The following is a 19,672-nucleotide window of genomic DNA, read 5'->3' as shown; positions in this document are numbered from 1 at the left end:
TGAAAACAAGCTTGAAACTGCTCCGTCCTCAAGCCACTAAGATGAAAAATTGACCGTGAAAACCTGGATTTGTTCACTTTATAGGCGCTGACTGCAAAGTCATCTGAAATTTTCACTTCTTTTTTGTTTATATATCCTGTCTCGCAAGAACAGTATCATGCGGATGACGTGATCATTTTCACTACATTCAGACTGCAAGCTGAAACGACCCATATCCGATTTGTTGTGAAATCCGATTTTTTTTTTTTGTTAGGCCGTTCACATTACCAATTATATGAGACTTGTATGCGATCTCCAATATGAACGGAAAACGACCCAAAAGCGTCCCGCATGCGCAAATTGACACGTAATAAGCACATCTACGTAATACGTAAACAAAAAAAAAAGCGCACTCTTCAAGTTTGCAAGTAAAGCATGGAGATGAGGCGAGACCTGGCGATGTGGTTTTTGTGGCGGCGGCGGAACTCACACAATAATCTGATTAATGTGGGCAGCAGACTAATGAGACCGAAGGTGTCAAATTACTGGAAATTTCCAGAACAATCTTATAATCTTGTAATACAGGATGGTTTAAGTTATAAATCAGTTATAGAAACTGTTTTATTTAATCAGGCTAACAGCTCAACATCCAGGTCCCTACCAAATCCACCATTAGCTTGATCAATTCTATAAAAGTCTATTTAAATTCTGAAAACTGTACAAATGTTGTTTTCCACCAAAGAGGCGGGATTAGCCAACGCAGAATAGTGACGTTTGTCTCTTGTTGATGACGTGTAGGTCGCATGAATGCGACCTGTCTGGTCAGACTGCAGTCGCATGTGAAAATAACGGATATGCATCGGAATTAGGACCACATATCCAAGCGGCCTGGGTCGCATGTGAAAAAATCGGATCTGTGTCGTTCAGATTGTCAATAACAAATCGGATACAGGTCGCATATGGGAAAAAAAAAATCGGATATGGGTCGTTTCAGGGTGCAGTCTGAACGTAGTCTTTGATGTCCTGAGGGTCTCCGTTTTGGGACCGATTTCTTCCCTCATGAGGTCAACCGTCCGGCCCGACGGAAACAGCCAAACGCGAGGTGCTTTAACTAATTAGCGTAACTGTCGAACTGCATCACACTGGATGGCGACGCACGGAAAACATCGTAACTCTGAGAGCTTTGCGTCGCAGGGATGTAATTGGTGTGCTTACAAAAGCACACTGTTGTTCTTAAGTTTTATTTTTATTCCGTTTCACCCGTTTTTTGGATCCAGTACTCCTCCTAGGGCTTTCAAGATAGAGACACCATACCAACGCTGAAATGTAGGCCCCGATCTGGAATGGCGTGCTTGTTAAAATGGTTGCACTACCCCTTGTCGTTCGTTCGGTATTCCCGTTTTTCGGCAAAATTCCGTGCCATTGAAATGAATGGGTAGAATTTTGGAGTGATGTCATAAGGAGCTCCTCCACTCTAGTATGCTAGCTGTTAGCATGTTGGCATGCTAGCTGTTCTGCTACAGCTCAGCAAGCGCACTTTGCATTTTCTCTGCGGAAATGCAGTCTAGTTTGTGGTTGACATTCACGAATGGATCCGCGTAACAAAAGACGAATGCTGTACATCTTTTCTCCGTTACTGCTTTTGTTCTCGTTTTTCTCTGCAAGATCAAAACATTCGGTGTATAACTCCATGTTTGCTACCGTGGAGTCGAGCCCATGCACTCTAAGTCGAAGATAGCTGAGCACTAGCAAGAACGATTTAAGCCTAGGTCACAACCGGACGTACGATTTTTTTTGGCCGTGCGATTTTTGGCGTTTCCCAAATCGCTGCGTTTTTTTTTTTGCTCGTGGAGAAAGACGCACGTTGGCCGTGAGTTTGTCTTGCAACCTGAAAAAACCGTAAGCGCCCGTAGAGTTTGTTTGACATGACAAAGAACCTCTGCGGCCGGGGGGCGTCGTGGCTCAGGTGGCTAAGGCGCCATACCATAAATCCGGGGACCCGGGTTTGATTCCGACCCGAGGTCATTTCCCGATCCCTCCCCGTCTCTCTCTCCCACTCATTTCCTGTCCTGTCTCTACACTGTCCTATCCAATAAAGGTGAAAAAAAAGCCCAAAAAATATCTTTAAAAAAAAAAAAGAACCTCTGCGGCCGGTCTGCGGCTCGAAAATCAGCACGTCACACGCGCGCCCTCCGTGCATTTCACGCGCGTCCTCCGTGCGTTTTTTGCACGTAGACCAGCTGTAGGAGCACGTACGGTCGGTTGTGACCAAGGCTTTAGTTACCTGTCCAGAAAAACGACACGGCGTCTAACCTTGCTCTGTTTTGCAGCTGCACTCACTAGGCAGGCTTTCCTTTTCTTTTCTGCTGGCGGGAGAGCCGAGCCCGCCATGTTTGCCCACACCGACTTGTTTGGGTTAAAAGTAGGTCGAACACGCCCCAGGGTGGTCACGTGATATTGCCGCTCACTTGCTTCGGCAATCTCCGGAATCGTAAAATGCAGGATGCTTTTTATCTTGACAGGACATTTATACATTGGATACACGATGTGTGCAGCAGCAAAACATCTCGAAACTCCAACAGCTATCGAGAGAGAACGTTTCTGTCCAGAATTCAACTTTGCAGTCAGAACCTTTAACTAGTGTGTTTGTTGTCAAACAAGTCAACTAATACCCTGTCCACACTAGGGATTTTGTACCGATATGAAACTACTTTCGTACCGCAACACCTGTCCACACTAGCAACTATACCGGTACTGTAGCGGTATAACTGTATCGGTACGAAACCCACAAATGTATGGGTTTCGTACCGGTACAGTATCGGTACTGTAGCGCTTCGCTGTAGTGTGGACAGATGAAGCGGCTCTGTATCGATACAAATATAATGCGCATGTGCAAAGTCACACACCTCAATCGATGTCTTCGCTGAATAAAATAGTGAAGAACGGAAATTTGTTTTCTTTGTTTCTTTCTCAACTGCCTCGCGCGTTTTATACGATTCGACTGAATAAATGACCACCAGAAATACAGACTGTACACTGACAACAAAAAGCACACACACGTTGTTTCATCCGTACGGAAGCCGAGAGAGGCCCTTCATATAATCCTTTTTTTTTTTTATTCACCTTGTTATCCCGAGATAACGACAATTAATTCAGGATCTCGAGAAAACAACACAACTAATTCGAGATGTCGAGAAAACAAAACAATTATTTCATGATCTCGAGTAAACAGCTGAGAAATGGTTCATTCAGGTGCGCCAAGAGACTTGTGATATGCTGACTTTGGGGCTATTTCTCATTCTGTATAGACACAACTTTGGTCATTAGAATGTCTGGAATAATCGATCACCTAATAAGGCAATATTTTGATCAGGGGTTGACACGGAGAGACTGCATCAAGTCTTTTAATAAGGGATCATTTCAAAATGAGTCCGCAGCACCTCCGCAGAAGACTGGCCCGGCTTCGTCTCTACCGACGGAGATACAGTGATCCAGCTGAGATCATGAAATAATTGTTTTGTTTTCTCGAGATCTCGAAATAACGGATGCCATATATTCTCGGAAGGAAGTTACTCGGTAACCACGGAAACATTTCGCACACGCGCATTTCAACTACCGTGAAAGAAAACCGCAAACATTTCTCGCTAGTGTGGACAGATGCACTAAACTGTACCGGTATACTTTGTATCGATACAGTTATACCACTTTCGTACCGGTATAAGTGTGAACACAGCATTACATACATGTCAATCAAACCTGTATAACCAACCTCCAAAATCCGTATTTCCCTTATAAAATCCGTATAAGATGCAAATTAAAATAATTTACCTACAATTTGAATGATAATTAACAATGATATATCCCAGTTACTTTTTATTCAATATTAATAACAATAAACCTTCAGAATGAATACAAAGTATTTTTCCAGTCTCACCTGTGAAAGGTAATCCCATGTGATCTCGTTTGGACGGTAAACCTGTTGGTACAGTTAAACGCAGCACATGAATGAGGCATCTTTATTCTCGGCTACTGTCTAGACGCTATACCAGAGACGGTTGAAGAATCTCCACTTTGCCACATCCAATATGGCGGCGAGGATGACGTATGATTCTACGCAGAAGGCGGCGTCTATGTTTATATGTCTATGACTTCACGGTTGGCGGGATTCTCGCAATGCGGTGTGCGCATGATCAAAAGTGGACCGAAGTCTCGCTACCACAAGATAACGCACGATTTCATAAGACTCTTTACTGGCTGTCTGTGGTGTACAGTACGTTTATCATCGTGGGAATTGATTATAGCTCTAAATAAATATTGAAGTTTTTTTTTAAAGAATCCGTATAACTTTATTTATACGCCCGTATACTACGTTTATTGAATCAAATCCGTATAAAATACGGACATTCCGTATAGGTTGACATGTATGGCATTATAGTGTTATGGTGATGATACGCGGGACAACTTTTTGGGCAATGTTGCCGAGCAATTGCGTTTTTGACTCTTTTCTATTGAGATTGGGCAACATTGTTTCTTTCTGAATGGTTTTGATAATCTCTGGCAACTTTTTGAGATAAGCCAATCAGAACGCGAGTATCGAGTCATGTGACCTCCGGTGAGGTTCGGATCAGAAATTTCAAACAAATATGGCGGCCGCTCAAGGTGATGATACATGGGGCAACTTTTTGGGCAATGTTGCCGAGCAATGTTGCTGGCAACAGGCAACTAGGTGAGACACAGGGCAACTTTTCAGGGCAACTAACAATGGGCAACAACAGTTAGCAACGGCAGTTTACAGTTAGCTAAAAAAAAAAAAATCGATGTCTTAATTTTTGCTGTGACCATTTAATCAAGCTGTCTGTTGTTTTTTAGAGCTTTGGTGAGGTAAATTCCTCCATATAGAATATTAAAATAACTTACCGGCGTAAAAACAGATGAGGAGTCTCTCCATCTCTTCACTCCACTGACACTGAACGGCCACCATATTTGTTTGAAATTTCTGATCCGAACCTCACCGGAGGTCACATGACTCGATACTCGCGTTCTGATTGGCTTATCTCAAAAAGTTGCCAGAGATTATCAAAGCCATTCAGAAAGAAACAATGTTGCCCAATCTCAATAGAAAAGAGTCAAAACGCAATTGCCCAGCAACATTGCTCGGCAACATTGCCCAAAAAGTTGCCCCGTGTATCATCACCTTCAGTGTCAGTGGAGTGAAGAGATGGAGAGACTCCTCATCTGTTTTTACGCCGGTAAGTTATTTTAATATTCTATATGGAGGAATTTACCTCACCAAAGCTCTAAAAAACAACAGACAGCTTGATTAAATGGTCACAGCAAAAATTAAGACATCGATTTTTTTTTTTTTTTTTTTTTAGCTAACTGTAAACTGCCGTTGCTAACTGTTGTTGCCCATTGTTAGTTGCCCTGAAAAGTTGCCCTGTGTCTCACCTAGTTGCCCGTTGCCAGCAACATTGCTCGGCAACATTGCCCAAAAAGTTGCCCCATGTATCATCACCATTACAGTCATGCCAAATAGAGATGTGTGTGTGTGTTTTGTCTCCTTACAGAGCTGTCTATCCAGCCACAGTTGAATTCCACTCTCATTCCTCCTCATGCGCGCTCGCAGACGACGCCCGTTTCTCACGGTACGGAACTCTCACCATACCTCTGAGTTCTGATAAACCTGTGTATGCGTGTGTGTAACGAATGCTCTCCGTGCTTGCAGAAGGCAGCGTGTCGGACAGCTCAGCCCAGTCCAGCTCTGCACCGGGAGCCCTGAGCAACAGCACCTGAGCATTACCTCTGTGTTTCTACACCGTTCTCCCTTCACTCCTCCTCTCGTCACCTGTCCCTCGTTCCAGCCTTTTCAAAGCTCCAGAACCCGAATCTGTTTAGCTCAGATTCCGAACCCCTTCGTTGCACATTTAGCATCCTTCAGGAGAACGTGTTTGTTTTTTTTTTTTTTGTTTTTTTTTTTTGTGGGGGGGGTTTGGTCTGTTTTGTTTATTTCGGGTAGACTTTGTCCTTGATGAGGTTTACGGCTGTGTGATTTCAAGTAAAGAATGGTTTGTTGAGGCATTTCTGACCTCTAGTGGCAGGAGGAGAAAAGCAGATTTTTTTTTTTTTTACCCCCCACCCCACCCCTTACTGTCTGCCACGTCTCTGTGGAGGTCCAACCTTTTTATTATGTTTTAAACAGAAACGCACCTCATACAACCACAACATGCAGGTGTATTTTTATTTTCGTTTGCTCTTAAAGTGTAATAAATTTTAGCGGGTTTTTTTTTTTCTTCTTAAACGAGACCATGTTCTTGAAATGAGTGTGGAAGTGTTTTTATGGAGCAGTGAGTAAGTGGTGGTCTTGTCTATTTGGCCAGGATTTTGTTTAGGAAAAGGGTGTGTGTGTGTGTGTGTGGTTGGTTGTTTTTTTTTCCTAAGTGAACGCAAGCTGAACCACTTTTCCTTTGTCGGTCGGTTAAAGTTGAAAGGGCTCCATCTCGAGCTGGTCCTATGTACCAAATCCTATCCGAGTTAAACGTGCTGGTGTAGGGTCAGACGGTTTGTCTTTCACATCCCGGTGAATGTTAGTGATAGGGATGGAGAGGGCTGATCCTAGAGCAGTACTGTTATTTATGGCCCAATAGAATTTCTGTACTTTTTTTTTCCCCCCCCTATTCCTGCAAAGACAAGTGTGTGTGGTCCTTGAACATTTAGAACTGTAAGCACACACGTTTATTTTGTTTGTGGCCCTGGCAGTATCCTCTACTCTTTCAAATCACACATTTCTATAGGAGTTTAGGTCATAAAATGATTGTGTGTGTGCGCGTGCGTTTCAGTAGAGTTAGAAGATTTAAATATTTAAATGGCTGCTGATCTGTGATGAATCTATATCATTGTACGTATCATAGAGCCCCACACCCATGCGCGCACACACACCGGCGTCCCTCCACTTCCTCCTGGAGCCATCCATCCGTCCCCCTCCATCCCCACTTCACCCTTCTCTCACTGCTGATATGTAAATATCATGTACCTTTTACTTTTTTTTGTTTGTTTGTTTTGTTTTTATGATTGTTATTCTGTTCTTGTAACTTGATTTTTATTTCTAGTGGAGTAGTGCTGGTTCAAGTAGTGGCCAGCTCTCTCTGTCTCTCGGTCTTGCTTTCTCCCATCGCTCTCATTTGTACATAGCATTTCAACTTGTCCCCCCTCACCTCTGCCGAGGAGGCAGGGGGATGGAACAAAACTGAGTCTCTCTCTCCTTCCCTCTGTTGCTCTCTCGCCCTCTCTCTCTCTCTCTCTCTCTCTCGCAGTCCTTGTTCATGTGCTCCCTTATAAATGTTATTTCGAATATTTTATTTATTGTATTGCAGACAGTGTTTTTTTTTTGTTTGTTTTTTTGTTTGTTTGTTTGTTTTTTAATGATCTGATGGGGTAGAGACTTGTGTGTGACCTGTCATTAGAACAACATTCATATCCTAAACTTGATATTATCTTGGAATGTGTTTTGAGAATATGAACGTATTGTCCGGAGCATTCTGCGAGTCTCGTTACGAGGAATGTTCCTGAAGGTGCAGGCACACAGACGTACACGAAAGATAGATAAACGTGGACTGCTTAGCCCATCCAGGACTCAGTGAATGGGTTAAGTGAGGGAGAGGGAGAGAGAAACTGTTTTTGTTTGTTGGTATAAATAAGCTCATTAATAAAGTGATGAAAAGTGTCTCTGCCAGTGATTCTTCTCATGCAGTGTAATTATTTACTCACATTATAGATAGACGAGGTCACACATTTACTTCCTCATCATGGACATGAATGTCATGGCAGTATTAGACTTGGTGACTTCTTTGAGCGGTTATTTTTATGTGGCAAAATGATTATGCAGTCATTGATTCTTCTACCTAATTTGGTGCATGAGTTTTAATTTTGGGTTTTCTGAAATCAGGACAGGATCAAAATTATATATGAGCCATTCCACCGAATCGGTGCCATTTCCGTCCCTAGAAAATTATATGTACAACCCCGATTCGAAAAAAATTGGGACAAATTGTTTACAAATTGTAAATAAAAACGGAATGCAATGATGTGGAGTTTCAAAATTCCATATTTTATTTAGAATAGAACATAGATGACATATCAAATGTTTAAACTGAGAAAATGTATCATTTAAAGAGAAAAATTAGGTGATTTTTAAATTTCATGACAACACCACATCTCAAAAAAGTTGGGACAAGGCCATGTTTACCACTGTGAGACATCCCCTTTTCTCTTTACAACAGTCTGTAAACGTCTGGGGACTGAGGAGACAAGTTGCTCAAGTTTAGGGATAGGAATGTTAACCCATTCTTGTCTACTGTAGATTTCTAGTTGCTCAACTGTCTTGGGTCTTTTTTTGTCGTAACTTCCGTTTTATGATGTGCCAAATGTTTTCTATGGGTGAAAGATCTGGACTGCAGGCTGGCCAGTTCAGTACCCGGACCCTTCTTCTACGCAGCCATGATGCTGTAATTGATGCAGTATGTGGTTTGGCATTGTCATGTTGGAAAATGCAAGGTCTTCCCTGAAAGAGACGTCGTCTGGATGGGAGCATATGTTGCTCTAGAACCTGGATATACCTTTCAGCATTGATGGTGTCTTTCCAGATGTGTAAGCTGCCCATGCCACACACACTAATGCAACCCCATACCATCAGAGATGCAGGCTTCTGAACTGAGCGCTGATAACAACTTGGGTCGTCCTTCTCCTCTTTAGTCCGAATGACACGCCGTCCCTGATTTCCATAAAGAACTTCAAATTTTGATTTGTCTGACCACAGAACAGTTTTCCACTTTGCCACAGTCCATTTTAAATGAGCCTTGGCCCAGAGAAGACGTCTGCGCTTCTGGATCATGTTTAGATACGGCTTCTTCTTTGAACTATAGAGTTTTAGCTGGCAACGGCGGATGGCACGGTGAATTGTGTTCACAGATAATGTTCTCTGGAAATATTCCTGAGCCCATTTTGTGATTTCCAATACAGAAGCATGCCTGTATGTGATGCAGTGCCGTCTAAGGGCCCGAAGATCACGGGCACCCAGTATGGTTTTCCGGCCTTGACCCTTACGCACAGAGATTCTTCCAGATTCTCTGAATCATTTGATGATATTATGCACTGTAGATGATGATATGTTCAAACTCTTTGCAATTTTACACTGTCGAACTCCTTTCTGATATTGCTCCACTATTTGTCGGCGCAGAATTAGGGGGATTGGTGATCCTCTTCCCATCTTTACTTCTGAGAGCTGCTGCCACTCCAAGATACTCTTTTTATACCCAGTCATGTTAATGACCTATTGCCAATTGACCTAATGAGTTGCAATTTGGTCCTCCAGCTGTTCCTTTTTTGTACCTTTAACTTTTCCAGCCTCTTATTGCCCCTGTCCCAACTTTTTTGAGATGTGTTGTCATGAAATTTCAAATGAGCCAATATTTGGCATGAAATTTTGAAATGTCTCACTTTCGACATTTGATATGTTGTCTATGTTCTATTGTGAATACAATATCAATTTTTGAGATTTGTAAATTATTGCATTCCATTTTTATTTACAATTTGTACTTTGTCCCAACTTTTTTGGAATTGGGGTTGTATAAATGCACATTAAAATGTACTTTAAAATACATTTCCTTATTACGCAGATTGTCCTGCACATTGATCTGATTTCAAATTTAAGATATATAATTGTAAGGATTAATTAAAAACTACCTAAAACACTGAAAAATAGCATGTGTTACCTGTCCCCGCACTCTAACTTTATACTTAACTATGAAATATTATGATTAAAATCCTTCAGAAACAGTATTTCTTTTGCACTGTTGTGTGATTCCGTATCCTATCCATGGTTTAAATATATTTTTTCATAAGAAATCCACAATATCTTAGTTAAAATACACATTTTCGTCGTGTCCCTGGGTTTTCACTCAGTCCTGTTACCCAAACATATTACCCCATCTGACAAATTTGGAACATTCCATAAATCACATGCTCAACAGGAAGTTACATCAGTTGTGTCTTCTGAAGGCCATGGGAAGACCAAAAGTTAGTTCTCTCATTTATTTTTCTGTATATTTGAGGATTTTTTAACTTTGACTGATAAGGTCAATGTCAACATACTGTCCTGTTACTTAAATTATTTCTTAGATATTTGTTTATTTTAAAAATACAGATTTTTGGTAAATCACTAGAATGTGCTAAGTGTGGTCATGCTGTCAGCGATGATGCCATGTGGCTCAATTCCATGTATTAGCTAATCCTAGGCTAAAAACTCAGTCCTGTTACTTTCAGAGTTTTGGTAACAGGACTGAAAAAAATGCAACCATCTTTGACTTCCAAACCTTGTAAAAATAAATAAATAACGTAGCCTGAGGTTGACCAATACATATTTTGAATAGTTGTGTGTTATTATAATCAGTGTTGAAAAGATATAACAAATTAAGTTTAATTTGGGAGTGGTACAACAAGCAAATGGCACCCATTCGGTGGAATGTCCCATATACTGGGTCAAAAATATACACATCCACTTAATTATTACTTCAGTGGTACTGAAAGTGCCATAATATCTTAACTTGCCAAGGCCTCTTAACTTCCTGTTAGTCATTATGCTTGACTACAGCTGGTACTGTCTCTGTGCCAACATAAAAATTATTTGTTTGACAAGTACAAGTTACTGGGAGGTTAGGCCACTTGGCTGGAAGAAGACCCAAACCATCATCCTCTGCTGAGAGGAAGTTGGTTCAGATGGTCAGGAGCAACCAAAACACAGACCTGCCATAAACTAGAAGCTGCTGGAACACCAATATCACTGTCTATGGTCAAGTGAGTTTAACGTCACTATGGACTGAGAGGCTGCTGTCCAAGAAGTATCTGCTCCACAATCAACACCTTCAAGCTCGACTAAAGTTTGCAGCCGACCACATGGACAAAAAGTTTGGTGGAAAGTTTGAATTGCTTGTCCATGATGACAAGGAATGTCTGGAGGAGGAAAGGTGAGGCATTCAACCCAAAGAACATTGTAGCAACTGTTAAGCATGATTAAACAAAGTGGACGGAATAATGGAGGATTTCACAGAATTCTTCAGCGTAACTTTGAACCAACAGCCACACAGTTGAAACATGAATACAGTTGAGTGATATCCTTCCTGGCAGCTTGAATCAGCCTGGCCATTTTCCTCTGACCTCTCTTGACAACTGTGAGTTGGCCTAGTGGTTAGCGTGTCCACCTCTTGACCAGGAGATTGAGAGTTCTACTTGTAGTCAGGTCATACCAAAGACCATCATAAAAATGCCATCTGGTGAGGCACACTGCAATATAGATGTGAATTGGGGGTTAAACTCGCTGTTACCAGAAGACTAGGTATATAATGGGCAAGAGGCCAAGGGCTATGGAGATTGGCGATGTGCCTTCTGGCACGGGAAGGACCCGCCCCCAAGGCATTTCCACCCGCAAAACTGATGCTCACTCAAGGGTTTTTGTCTTCAACTCTAGAGACTGGTGTGCATGAAAATCCCAGGAGATCTGCAGTTTTTGAAATAAATCAGCCAATCAGGTACCAACATCTACAGTGGCATGCAGAAGTTTGGGCACCCTTACTGAAAATGTCTGTTACTGTGAATAGTTAAGCGAGCAGAAGATGAACTGATCACCAAAAGGCATAAAGGTAAAGATGACACATTTCTTTTCAGCGTTTTCTGCCAGATTTGTGTATTATTTTTGTTTTGTACAATTGGAGAGTGAAAAATGAAAGGAACACCATGCGAAAGTTTCGGCACCCTAATACATTTGAGTTCTCAGGTAACTTTTACCAAGGTTCCAGACCTTAATTAGTTTATTGAACTGTGGCTTGTTCAAATTCTGCGTTAGGAAAGGTCAGATGATGCAGATTTCAAAGCTGTATAAATTCTCTGACTCCTCAAACTTGTCCCTAAAATCAACAGCCATGGGCTCCTCTAAGCAACTCCCTCGCATGCTGAATAATAAAATAATTGATGCTCACAAAGTAGGAGAAGGCTACAAGAATGTAGCCAAGTGTTTTCAGGTAGCTGTTTCCTTAGATCGTAATGTTAAGAAATGGCAGTTGTTAAACAGTGGAGATCAAGGTGAGGTCTGGAAGATGAAGAAAATTTTTTGAAAGAACTGCTTGTTGGATTGCTAGAAAGGCAAATAAAACCCCCTGTTTGACTGCAAAAGACCTTCAGAAAGATTTAGCAGACCCTGGAGTGGTGGTGCACTGTTCTACTATGCAGCGACACCTGAACAAATATGACCTTCATGGGAGAGTCATCAGAAGAAAACCGTTCTTGCGTCCTAGCCACAAAATTCAGCGTCTGAAGTTTGCAAATGAACATCTAAATAAGCCTGATGCATTTTGGAAACAAGTCCTGTGGACCAATGAAATCAAAATAGAACTTTTTGGCCACAATGTGCAAAGGTATGTTTGGAGAAAAAAGGGTGCCAAATTCCAGGAAAAGAACACCTCTCCAACTCTGAAGCATGGGTGTGGATCGATCATGCTTTGGGGTTGTGTTGCAGCCAGTGGCACAGGGCACATTTCATTGGTCGAGGGAAACATGGATTCGAATAAATACCAGCAAATTCTGGAAGCAAACATCACACCATCTGTAAAAAAGTTGAAGTTAAAAAGAGGATGGGTCCTACAATAAGACGATGATCCAAAACACACCTCAAAATTTACAATGGAATACCTCAAGAGGCACAAGCTGAAGGTTTTGCCCTGGCCCTCACAGTCCCCTGACCTAAACATCATTGAAAATCTGTGGATAGATCTCAAGAGAGCAATGCATGCAAGACAGCCCAAGAAACTTGTAGAACTGGAAGCCTTTTGCAAGGACGAATGTGTGAAAATCCCCCAGGTAAGAACTGAAAGATTATTAGCTGGCTACAAAAAGTGTTTATAAGCTGTGATACTTGCCAAAGGGGGTGTTACTAGGTACTAACCATGCAGGGTGCCCAAACTTTTGCTTCGGGCCCTTTTCCTTTTTTGTCATTTTGAAAATGTAAAAGATGAAAATAAAAAATCGTTTTTGCTTAAACTATAAAGGGAATGAGTCATCTTTAACTTTATGCCTTTTGGAGATCATTTCATCTTCAACTTGCTTAACTGTTCACAATAACAGCAATTTTGACCAGGGCTGCCCAAACTTTTGCATACCACTGTATGTCATGATGAAAGTTAAGGATCACACTTTGAGCATTCTGATGATGAAAATTGTCAATAATATTTGTTGTATTAAACAAGATGGACTGTGAGCTACTGCTCACTTATGTATCCCCCGCTCTCACTTATATCAGAACGCAAGCAATCGAAGGAATAGGACACTTATTATGAATGTTGACTTCAACAAATAATGAACCCTGAAACAAGTAAGTAAAGAGCCGTGTCTCTCCCCAGGGATTTCAAATAGCATCCTGCTAAACTGGCATTCTGAAACAGCATTTTACTTCTTGAAATAGTGTCAAAATCCACCCTGTGTGTCTCACAAATACATTCAGTCGTTAAACAGGAAGTTGATGGGCAACAGACCTGAAAACGGTTTACATGGTATAGAACCCCAAGCTGAAGCTCGGTACTAAATATCAAGCAGTTGTGATTTGTAGTTGCTGAGAAAAGTGTTATGAAAATTTTGTAAATCCATTCAGTCAGCAAACAGGAAGTTGATGTGCGACAGACCTGAAAACAGTATACACGGTATAGAACCCCAAGCTGAAGCTCGGTACCAAGTGGCTATGATTTGTGCTTGCTGAGAAAAAGGGTGTTTTGGACAGACAGAGGTAAACCAGTATACCCCCCTCCTTCAGAGCAAGGGTATAATAATTATAAAAGAATACAATACAGAAGCATTTTCACTAGTGATCTTGGACTACTGGATGCCTGCCTGTATGAGTATGAGAGAGAGATCTATAGAATCCTTAATTACACAAAATACCACTAATTTAACTTATCAGTTAATAACCAAGCCTTTCATTAACCAAAGCAAGACCACCTTGCTGAAAAACCGGCTGTCTGACCAGCCACCAAAACATTACCGAGTTGGACAACCTGGTAGATCAGTGTTGGCCAGTCGGTAAGTGCAGGTAAAAAGGAAACGGTTTCTGAATTACTGCTGCTAATATGACCTTGTAGACAAGATGTAGACTTGCATCATCTTAGATTGTCTGTGAAGGTTCTCAGTCATCCAGGCCATCGTAAACTGTAAGCGCTAAAGAAGGCAACTGGACTTGCTTGAAATTCTTGAAGATGTTTCACCTCTCAGCTGAAAGGCTTCTTCAGTTCTGTTTGACTAGTGAGGAGTTCCAGGTATTTATCCTCTAGCGGACCAAAACCAACCCTAAGGAGAGTTGTTGAGGTCACATGGGTGGTTGACCCTCTCAGTCATCCTGTAGGTTGTTAGGGTCACTGGGGGCCGGGTGTGAACGGTATTAGCAGCCTAGAGGGTCATTAGGGTGATCCGTGGATTGTTGGCTCTTTCTGCCATCATGCAGGTCATTGAAATCAGCTGAGTCTTGGTGTGGATGTGTATTCAGTTTTCTTGGAAGTGTGCCAAGGTATGCATCATAGGTGGCTGATAAGTGGTGTCTCAGACCACCTTGTCTGTTCAGTGATGGTTGTTCCAGGTTGACGAAGGTGGCTTTTTCAAACCACCGGTCTTCTCTGGCTAAAATGCGTGCATTGCAGTCTTGAAACGAGTGTCCTTTGTTACTGAGATGAAGATAGACTGCAGAGTCCTGGCCTGAGGAACTGGCTCTCCTGTGTTGAGCTTTACCCCTTTTCCACCAAATCAGTTCCAGGGCTGGTTCACAACTCGTTCAACTTGCGAGCCAGCTGAGAACCAGTTTGCTTTTCCATAGCTCGCGGTGTTAAGGGAAGCCACGTCATTACGTTGCTGTATACGTCAGTTACATCGTTGTATACGTCAGTTACGTCGCTACGTTTGCATAAACCTTGGCGCGAATATCGAAGCAAAAACAACACAGAAGCAGCAGCAGCAACAACAACAACAATAATAATAATGGATGACTTCGCATTTGTACAGCTGCTGCTTCTCATCGCTTAAAAATGGCGACCTTTCGCGGTCTTGTTATTGTTGTTGGTCTTAACAACTCCCCCCCCCCGCTGACGTAAGCAGTTCTTTCCTCTGGCCCAGCAGAGAGTTGGTGCTAGCCTGGAACCGGTTTTTCTGGCCCCAGAGCCATTTCTTTGTCAGTGGAAACAGAAAACCCGGTTCCAAACTAAGCACTGGCCCCGAACCAGCCCTGGAACTGCTTTGGTGGAAAAGGGGCACTTGTGAAGCGGTTGTTTCATTTCCCCAATGTACAGGTCTGTGCATTCCTCACTGCATTGAATTGTGTACACTACATTGTCCTGTTTGTGTCTTGGTATTCTGTCCTGAGGGTGGACCAATTTCTGCCTCAGTGTGTTACTGGGTCTGAAGTGTACAGGGATGTTGTGTTTGTAGAAGAAAACTGAATCCACACCAAGACTCAGCTGACTTCACTGACTCACATGATGGCAGAGAGGGCCAGCGACCCTCGAGGCTGCTAACACCGTTCACACCTGCCCTCCAGTGACCCTAACACCTACAGGATGACAGAGGGTCAACGACCCATGTGACCTCAGCGACTCTCCTGAGGGTTGCTTTTGGTCCACTCAAGTATAAATACCTGGAACTCCTCACTAGTCAGACAGAACTGAAGAAGCCTTTTGGATGAGAGGGGAAACATCTTCAAAAAGATCATCTTAGATTGTTTTGTATGACCTTTTGGGTATAATATTAGTATTTGTACTGGACATTTAAATGAACATGACCAGGATAAAGTGCTTACTTAAGATGAATGTGTGTTTAGGTTACTTACCAGTATATTTGTCTGAAATGATTCATCTGTAATAGTCAAGTCTTTATTGTTATTCCTCTATATAGCTCGTATACACATTGTCATGTTTATTATTACCATGTCTACCATTTTAATATTTAATCGTATTTTATTTTACTATATTATATTATTAAAAAAAGCATTATTCAGTACCTTACAAATATGTTTATAAGCTCTTTCATCATAAAACCATTAACACTGCACCAATCACAGGTCACAGCAAAGAATACTAATATAACAACTGCTGTCATTAGAGAAGTGCACTATTTCTTTTTAATGTCTTTTGTATTGTACAACCCCGATTCCAAAAAAGTTGAGACAAAGTACAAATTGTAAATAAAAACGGAATGCAATGATGTGGAAGTTTCAAAATTCCATATTTTATTCAGAATAGAACATAGATGACATATCAAATGTTTAAACTGAGAAAATGTATCATTTAAAGAGAAAAATTAGGTGATTTTAAATTTCATGACAACAACACATCTCAAAAAAGTTGGGACAAGGCCATGTTTCCCACTGTGAGACATCCCCTTTTCTCTTTACAACAGTCTGTAAACGTCTGGGGACTGAGGAGACAAGTTGCTCAAGTTTAGGGATAGGAATGTTAACCCATTCTTGTCTAATGTAGGATTCTAGTTGCTCAACTGTCTTGGGTCTTTTTTTTGTCGTATCTTCCGTTTTATGATGCGCCAAATGTTTTCTGTGGGTGAAAGATCTGGACTGCAGGCTGGCCAGTTCAGTACCCGGACCCTTCTTCTACACAGCCATGATGCTGTAATTGATGCAGTATGTGGTTTGGCATTGTCATGTTGGAGAATGCAAGGTCTTCCCTGAAAGAGACGTCGTCTGGATGGGAGCATATGTTGCTCTAGAACCTGGATATACCTTTCAGCATTGATGGTGTCTTTCCAGATGTGTAAGCTGCCCATGCCACACGCACTAATGCAACCCCATACCATCAGAGATGTAGGCTTCTGAACTGAGCGCTGATAACAACTTGGGTCGTCCTTCTCCTCTTTAGTCCGAATGACACGGTGTCCCTGATTTCCATAAAGAACTTCAAATTTTGATTCGTCTGACCACAGAACAGTTTTCCAGTTTGCCACAGTCCATTTTAAATGAGCCTTGGCCCAGAGAAGACGTCTGCGCTTCTGGATCATGTTTAGATACGGCTTCTTCTTTGAACTATAGAGTTTTAGCTGGCAACGGCGGATGGCACGGTGAATTGTGTTCACAGATAATGTTCTCTGGAAATATTCCTGAGCCCATTTTGTGATTTCCAATACAGAAGCATGCCTGTATGTGATGCAGTGCCGTCTAAGGGCCCGAAGATCACGGGCACCCAGTATGGTTTTCCGGCCTTGACCCTTACGCACAGAGATTCTTCCAGATTCTCTGAATCTTTTGATGATATTATGCACTGTAGATGATGATGATATGTTCAAACTCTTTGCAATTTTACACTGTCAAACTCCTTTCTGATATTGCTCCACTATTTGTCGGCACAGAATTAGGGGGATTGGTGATCCTCTTCCCATCTTTACTTCTGAGAGCCGCTGCCACTCCAAGATGCTCTTTTTATACCCAGTCATGTTAATGACCTATTGCCAATTGACCTAATGAGTTGCAATTTGGTCCTCCAGCTGTTCCATTTTTGTACCTTTAACTTTTCCAGCCTCTTATTGCCCCGTCCCAACTTTTTTGAGATGTGTTGCTGTCATGAAATTTCAAATGAGCCAGTATTTGGCATGGAATTTCAAAATGTCTCACTTTCAACATATGTTGTCTATGTTCTATTGTGAATACAATATCAGTTTTTGAGATTTGTAAATTATTGCATTCCATTTTTATTTACAATTTGTACTTTGTCCCAACTTTTTTGGAATCAGGGTTGTAATTACCATAAAATACAGCAATAAATACACTAACTCAACTTCAACAAGGCTGGCTAATTTTTTGTCAAATTCAGTTCCATGAACTAAGCTAATCGAAGCCCCACTCAGTTACTACAGCAATACATGCTTTTGGACAAACCTGCTCCAGAAAGTTTCATCACAGTTTAGACCAATCAAATTTTATTAGACAAGCTGAATAATGCTCATGGCTCTCCCAAGCTAACCTAGTACTTTTACTGTTCACGTCAGAGGTTTACACACACCTAGGCTAAAAGGCAAACTTAAATTTTCACAACTCTACACATTTCATGGTATCATACATTTCCTTTTTTAAGTTAGTGTACCTATCTATTTAGTTTCCATAAGAAGTAATTTCAAAATAATTGCTAAGACACAGATTTGTTTCAGTTTTTATTTACTACATTAGATTTTCAGTGGGTCACAGTTTACATCAGTGTTGTAGTCGAGTCACTAAACCTCGAGTCCAAGTCCAGTCTCCAGTCCCCAGCGTTCAAGTCCGAGTCGAGTCCAAGACTCCAACCGCACCGTTTGATGGTGGTTGTTTTAGCGCCATTAACATTAGTTTGTTCCTGAACATGACGTATGAACAGGTGAACGTGCTTCTCTTTATCAGAGAGTGCGAAGTATTCCGTCAGAGATGGTTGGGAGACAGATGTAAGTGCTGAAGGTGTGTTTATTAATACGAGTGAAGAGGACAAACAATCCAGATCGACAGGCAATAGATCGAGCGAGGCACAAACAGGTTATCGTAGACTCGACAGAATCAAAGATGAGAAACAGGAAATCAGGGATCAGGAAACCAAACAAGGAAATAAGGCTCAGTAATGTGTCAGCAACGCAACTCAATACTTCGCAAAGTAAGTGTGTTTTCACAGATTTTATATAGGCGCGCTGATTGCGCCTTAATCCTGTGCAGGTGCGAGTTGTTTCCCGTGTGTGCGCGAGAGTCCGCTTGGTGTGCGCGGTGTCCGGAGCGTACCTGAGAGTCTATCTAATGCGCGCAGGTGTGACACTCTTACATGAAATTAGTACAAAATTAATGTAGATATAAATATCTTATGCCAAATTATGGCATGTTACAAAAAATAAAGAAAAAATCAGAGTCCTCGTCTCCAGTTTATGAGTCCGACTTGAGTCACGAGTCCTTAAAATTAGGGCACGAGTCAGACTCGAGTACTACAAGCCTGGTTTACATACACATTTTTAGTATTTCATGGAATTATCTTTTAATTGCGGCGGCACAGTGGTGTAGTGGTTAGCGCTGTCGCCTCACAGCAAGAAGGTCCGGGTTTGAGCCCCGTGGCCGGCGAGGGCCTTTCTGTGCAGAGTTTGCATGTTCTCCCCGTGTCCGCGTGGGTTTCCTCCGGGTGCTCCGGTTTCCCCCACAGTCCAAAGACATGCAGGTTAGGTTAACTGGTGACTCTAAATTGACCGTAGGTGTGAATGTGAGTGTGAATGGTTATCTGTGTCTATGTGTCAGCCCTGTGATGACCTGGTGACTTGTCCAGGGTGTACCCTGCCTTTCGCCTGTAGTCAGCTGGGATAGGCTCCAGCTTGCCTGCGACCCTGTAGGACAGGATAAAGCGGCTAGAGATAATGAGATGAGATGAGATCTTTTAATTGCTTGAACTTGGATCAAATGCTTGATGTCGCCTTCCACAAACTTCTCATGATATTTTGTTAAAATTTTTTGCTTATCCCTCCTGACCAAACTGGTGTAACTGAGTCTCCTGAGCCTCCTTACTCAGACACATCATTTCAATTCAGTCCACAAATTTTCTATGGGATTTAGATTAGGGTTTATGAAGGCCACTCCAATAATGTTACTTAGTTGTCTAAAAGGCATTTTGTT

At 41.8% G+C, this 19,672-nt stretch overlaps 1 protein-coding gene across 2 annotated transcripts in view; it reads left to right on the top strand.

Moving 5' to 3' along the window:
- Positions 1 to 7,699, top strand: part of gsk3ab (glycogen synthase kinase 3 alpha b) — a 103,980-nt gene extending 96,281 nt beyond the window's left edge. The window contains exons 9-10 of one of the 2 annotated variants that reach the window (XM_060921533.1): positions 5,547 to 5,624; positions 5,708 to 7,699. In XM_060921533.1, coding sequence (XP_060777516.1) covers positions 5,547 to 5,624; positions 5,708 to 5,772 — 143 coding nt within the window. In that variant the 3' untranslated portion in view covers positions 5,773 to 7,699. Of the gene's footprint in view, positions 1 to 5,546; positions 5,625 to 5,704 lie in introns of both variants that reach the window. The other variant, XM_060921532.1, reaches the window with a different exon arrangement.
- The last annotated feature ends 11,973 nt before the right edge of the window (positions 7,700 to 19,672 follow it).

The sequence above is a fragment of the Neoarius graeffei genome, chromosome 5 (genome assembly GCF_027579695.1).
Source record: "Neoarius graeffei isolate fNeoGra1 chromosome 5, fNeoGra1.pri, whole genome shotgun sequence".
NCBI classification, from domain to species: Eukaryota; Metazoa; Chordata; class Actinopteri; order Siluriformes; family Ariidae; genus Neoarius; species Neoarius graeffei.
Note: the sequence above shows the minus strand (reverse complement) of the source record. Positions and strands in the feature narration are given on the sequence as shown.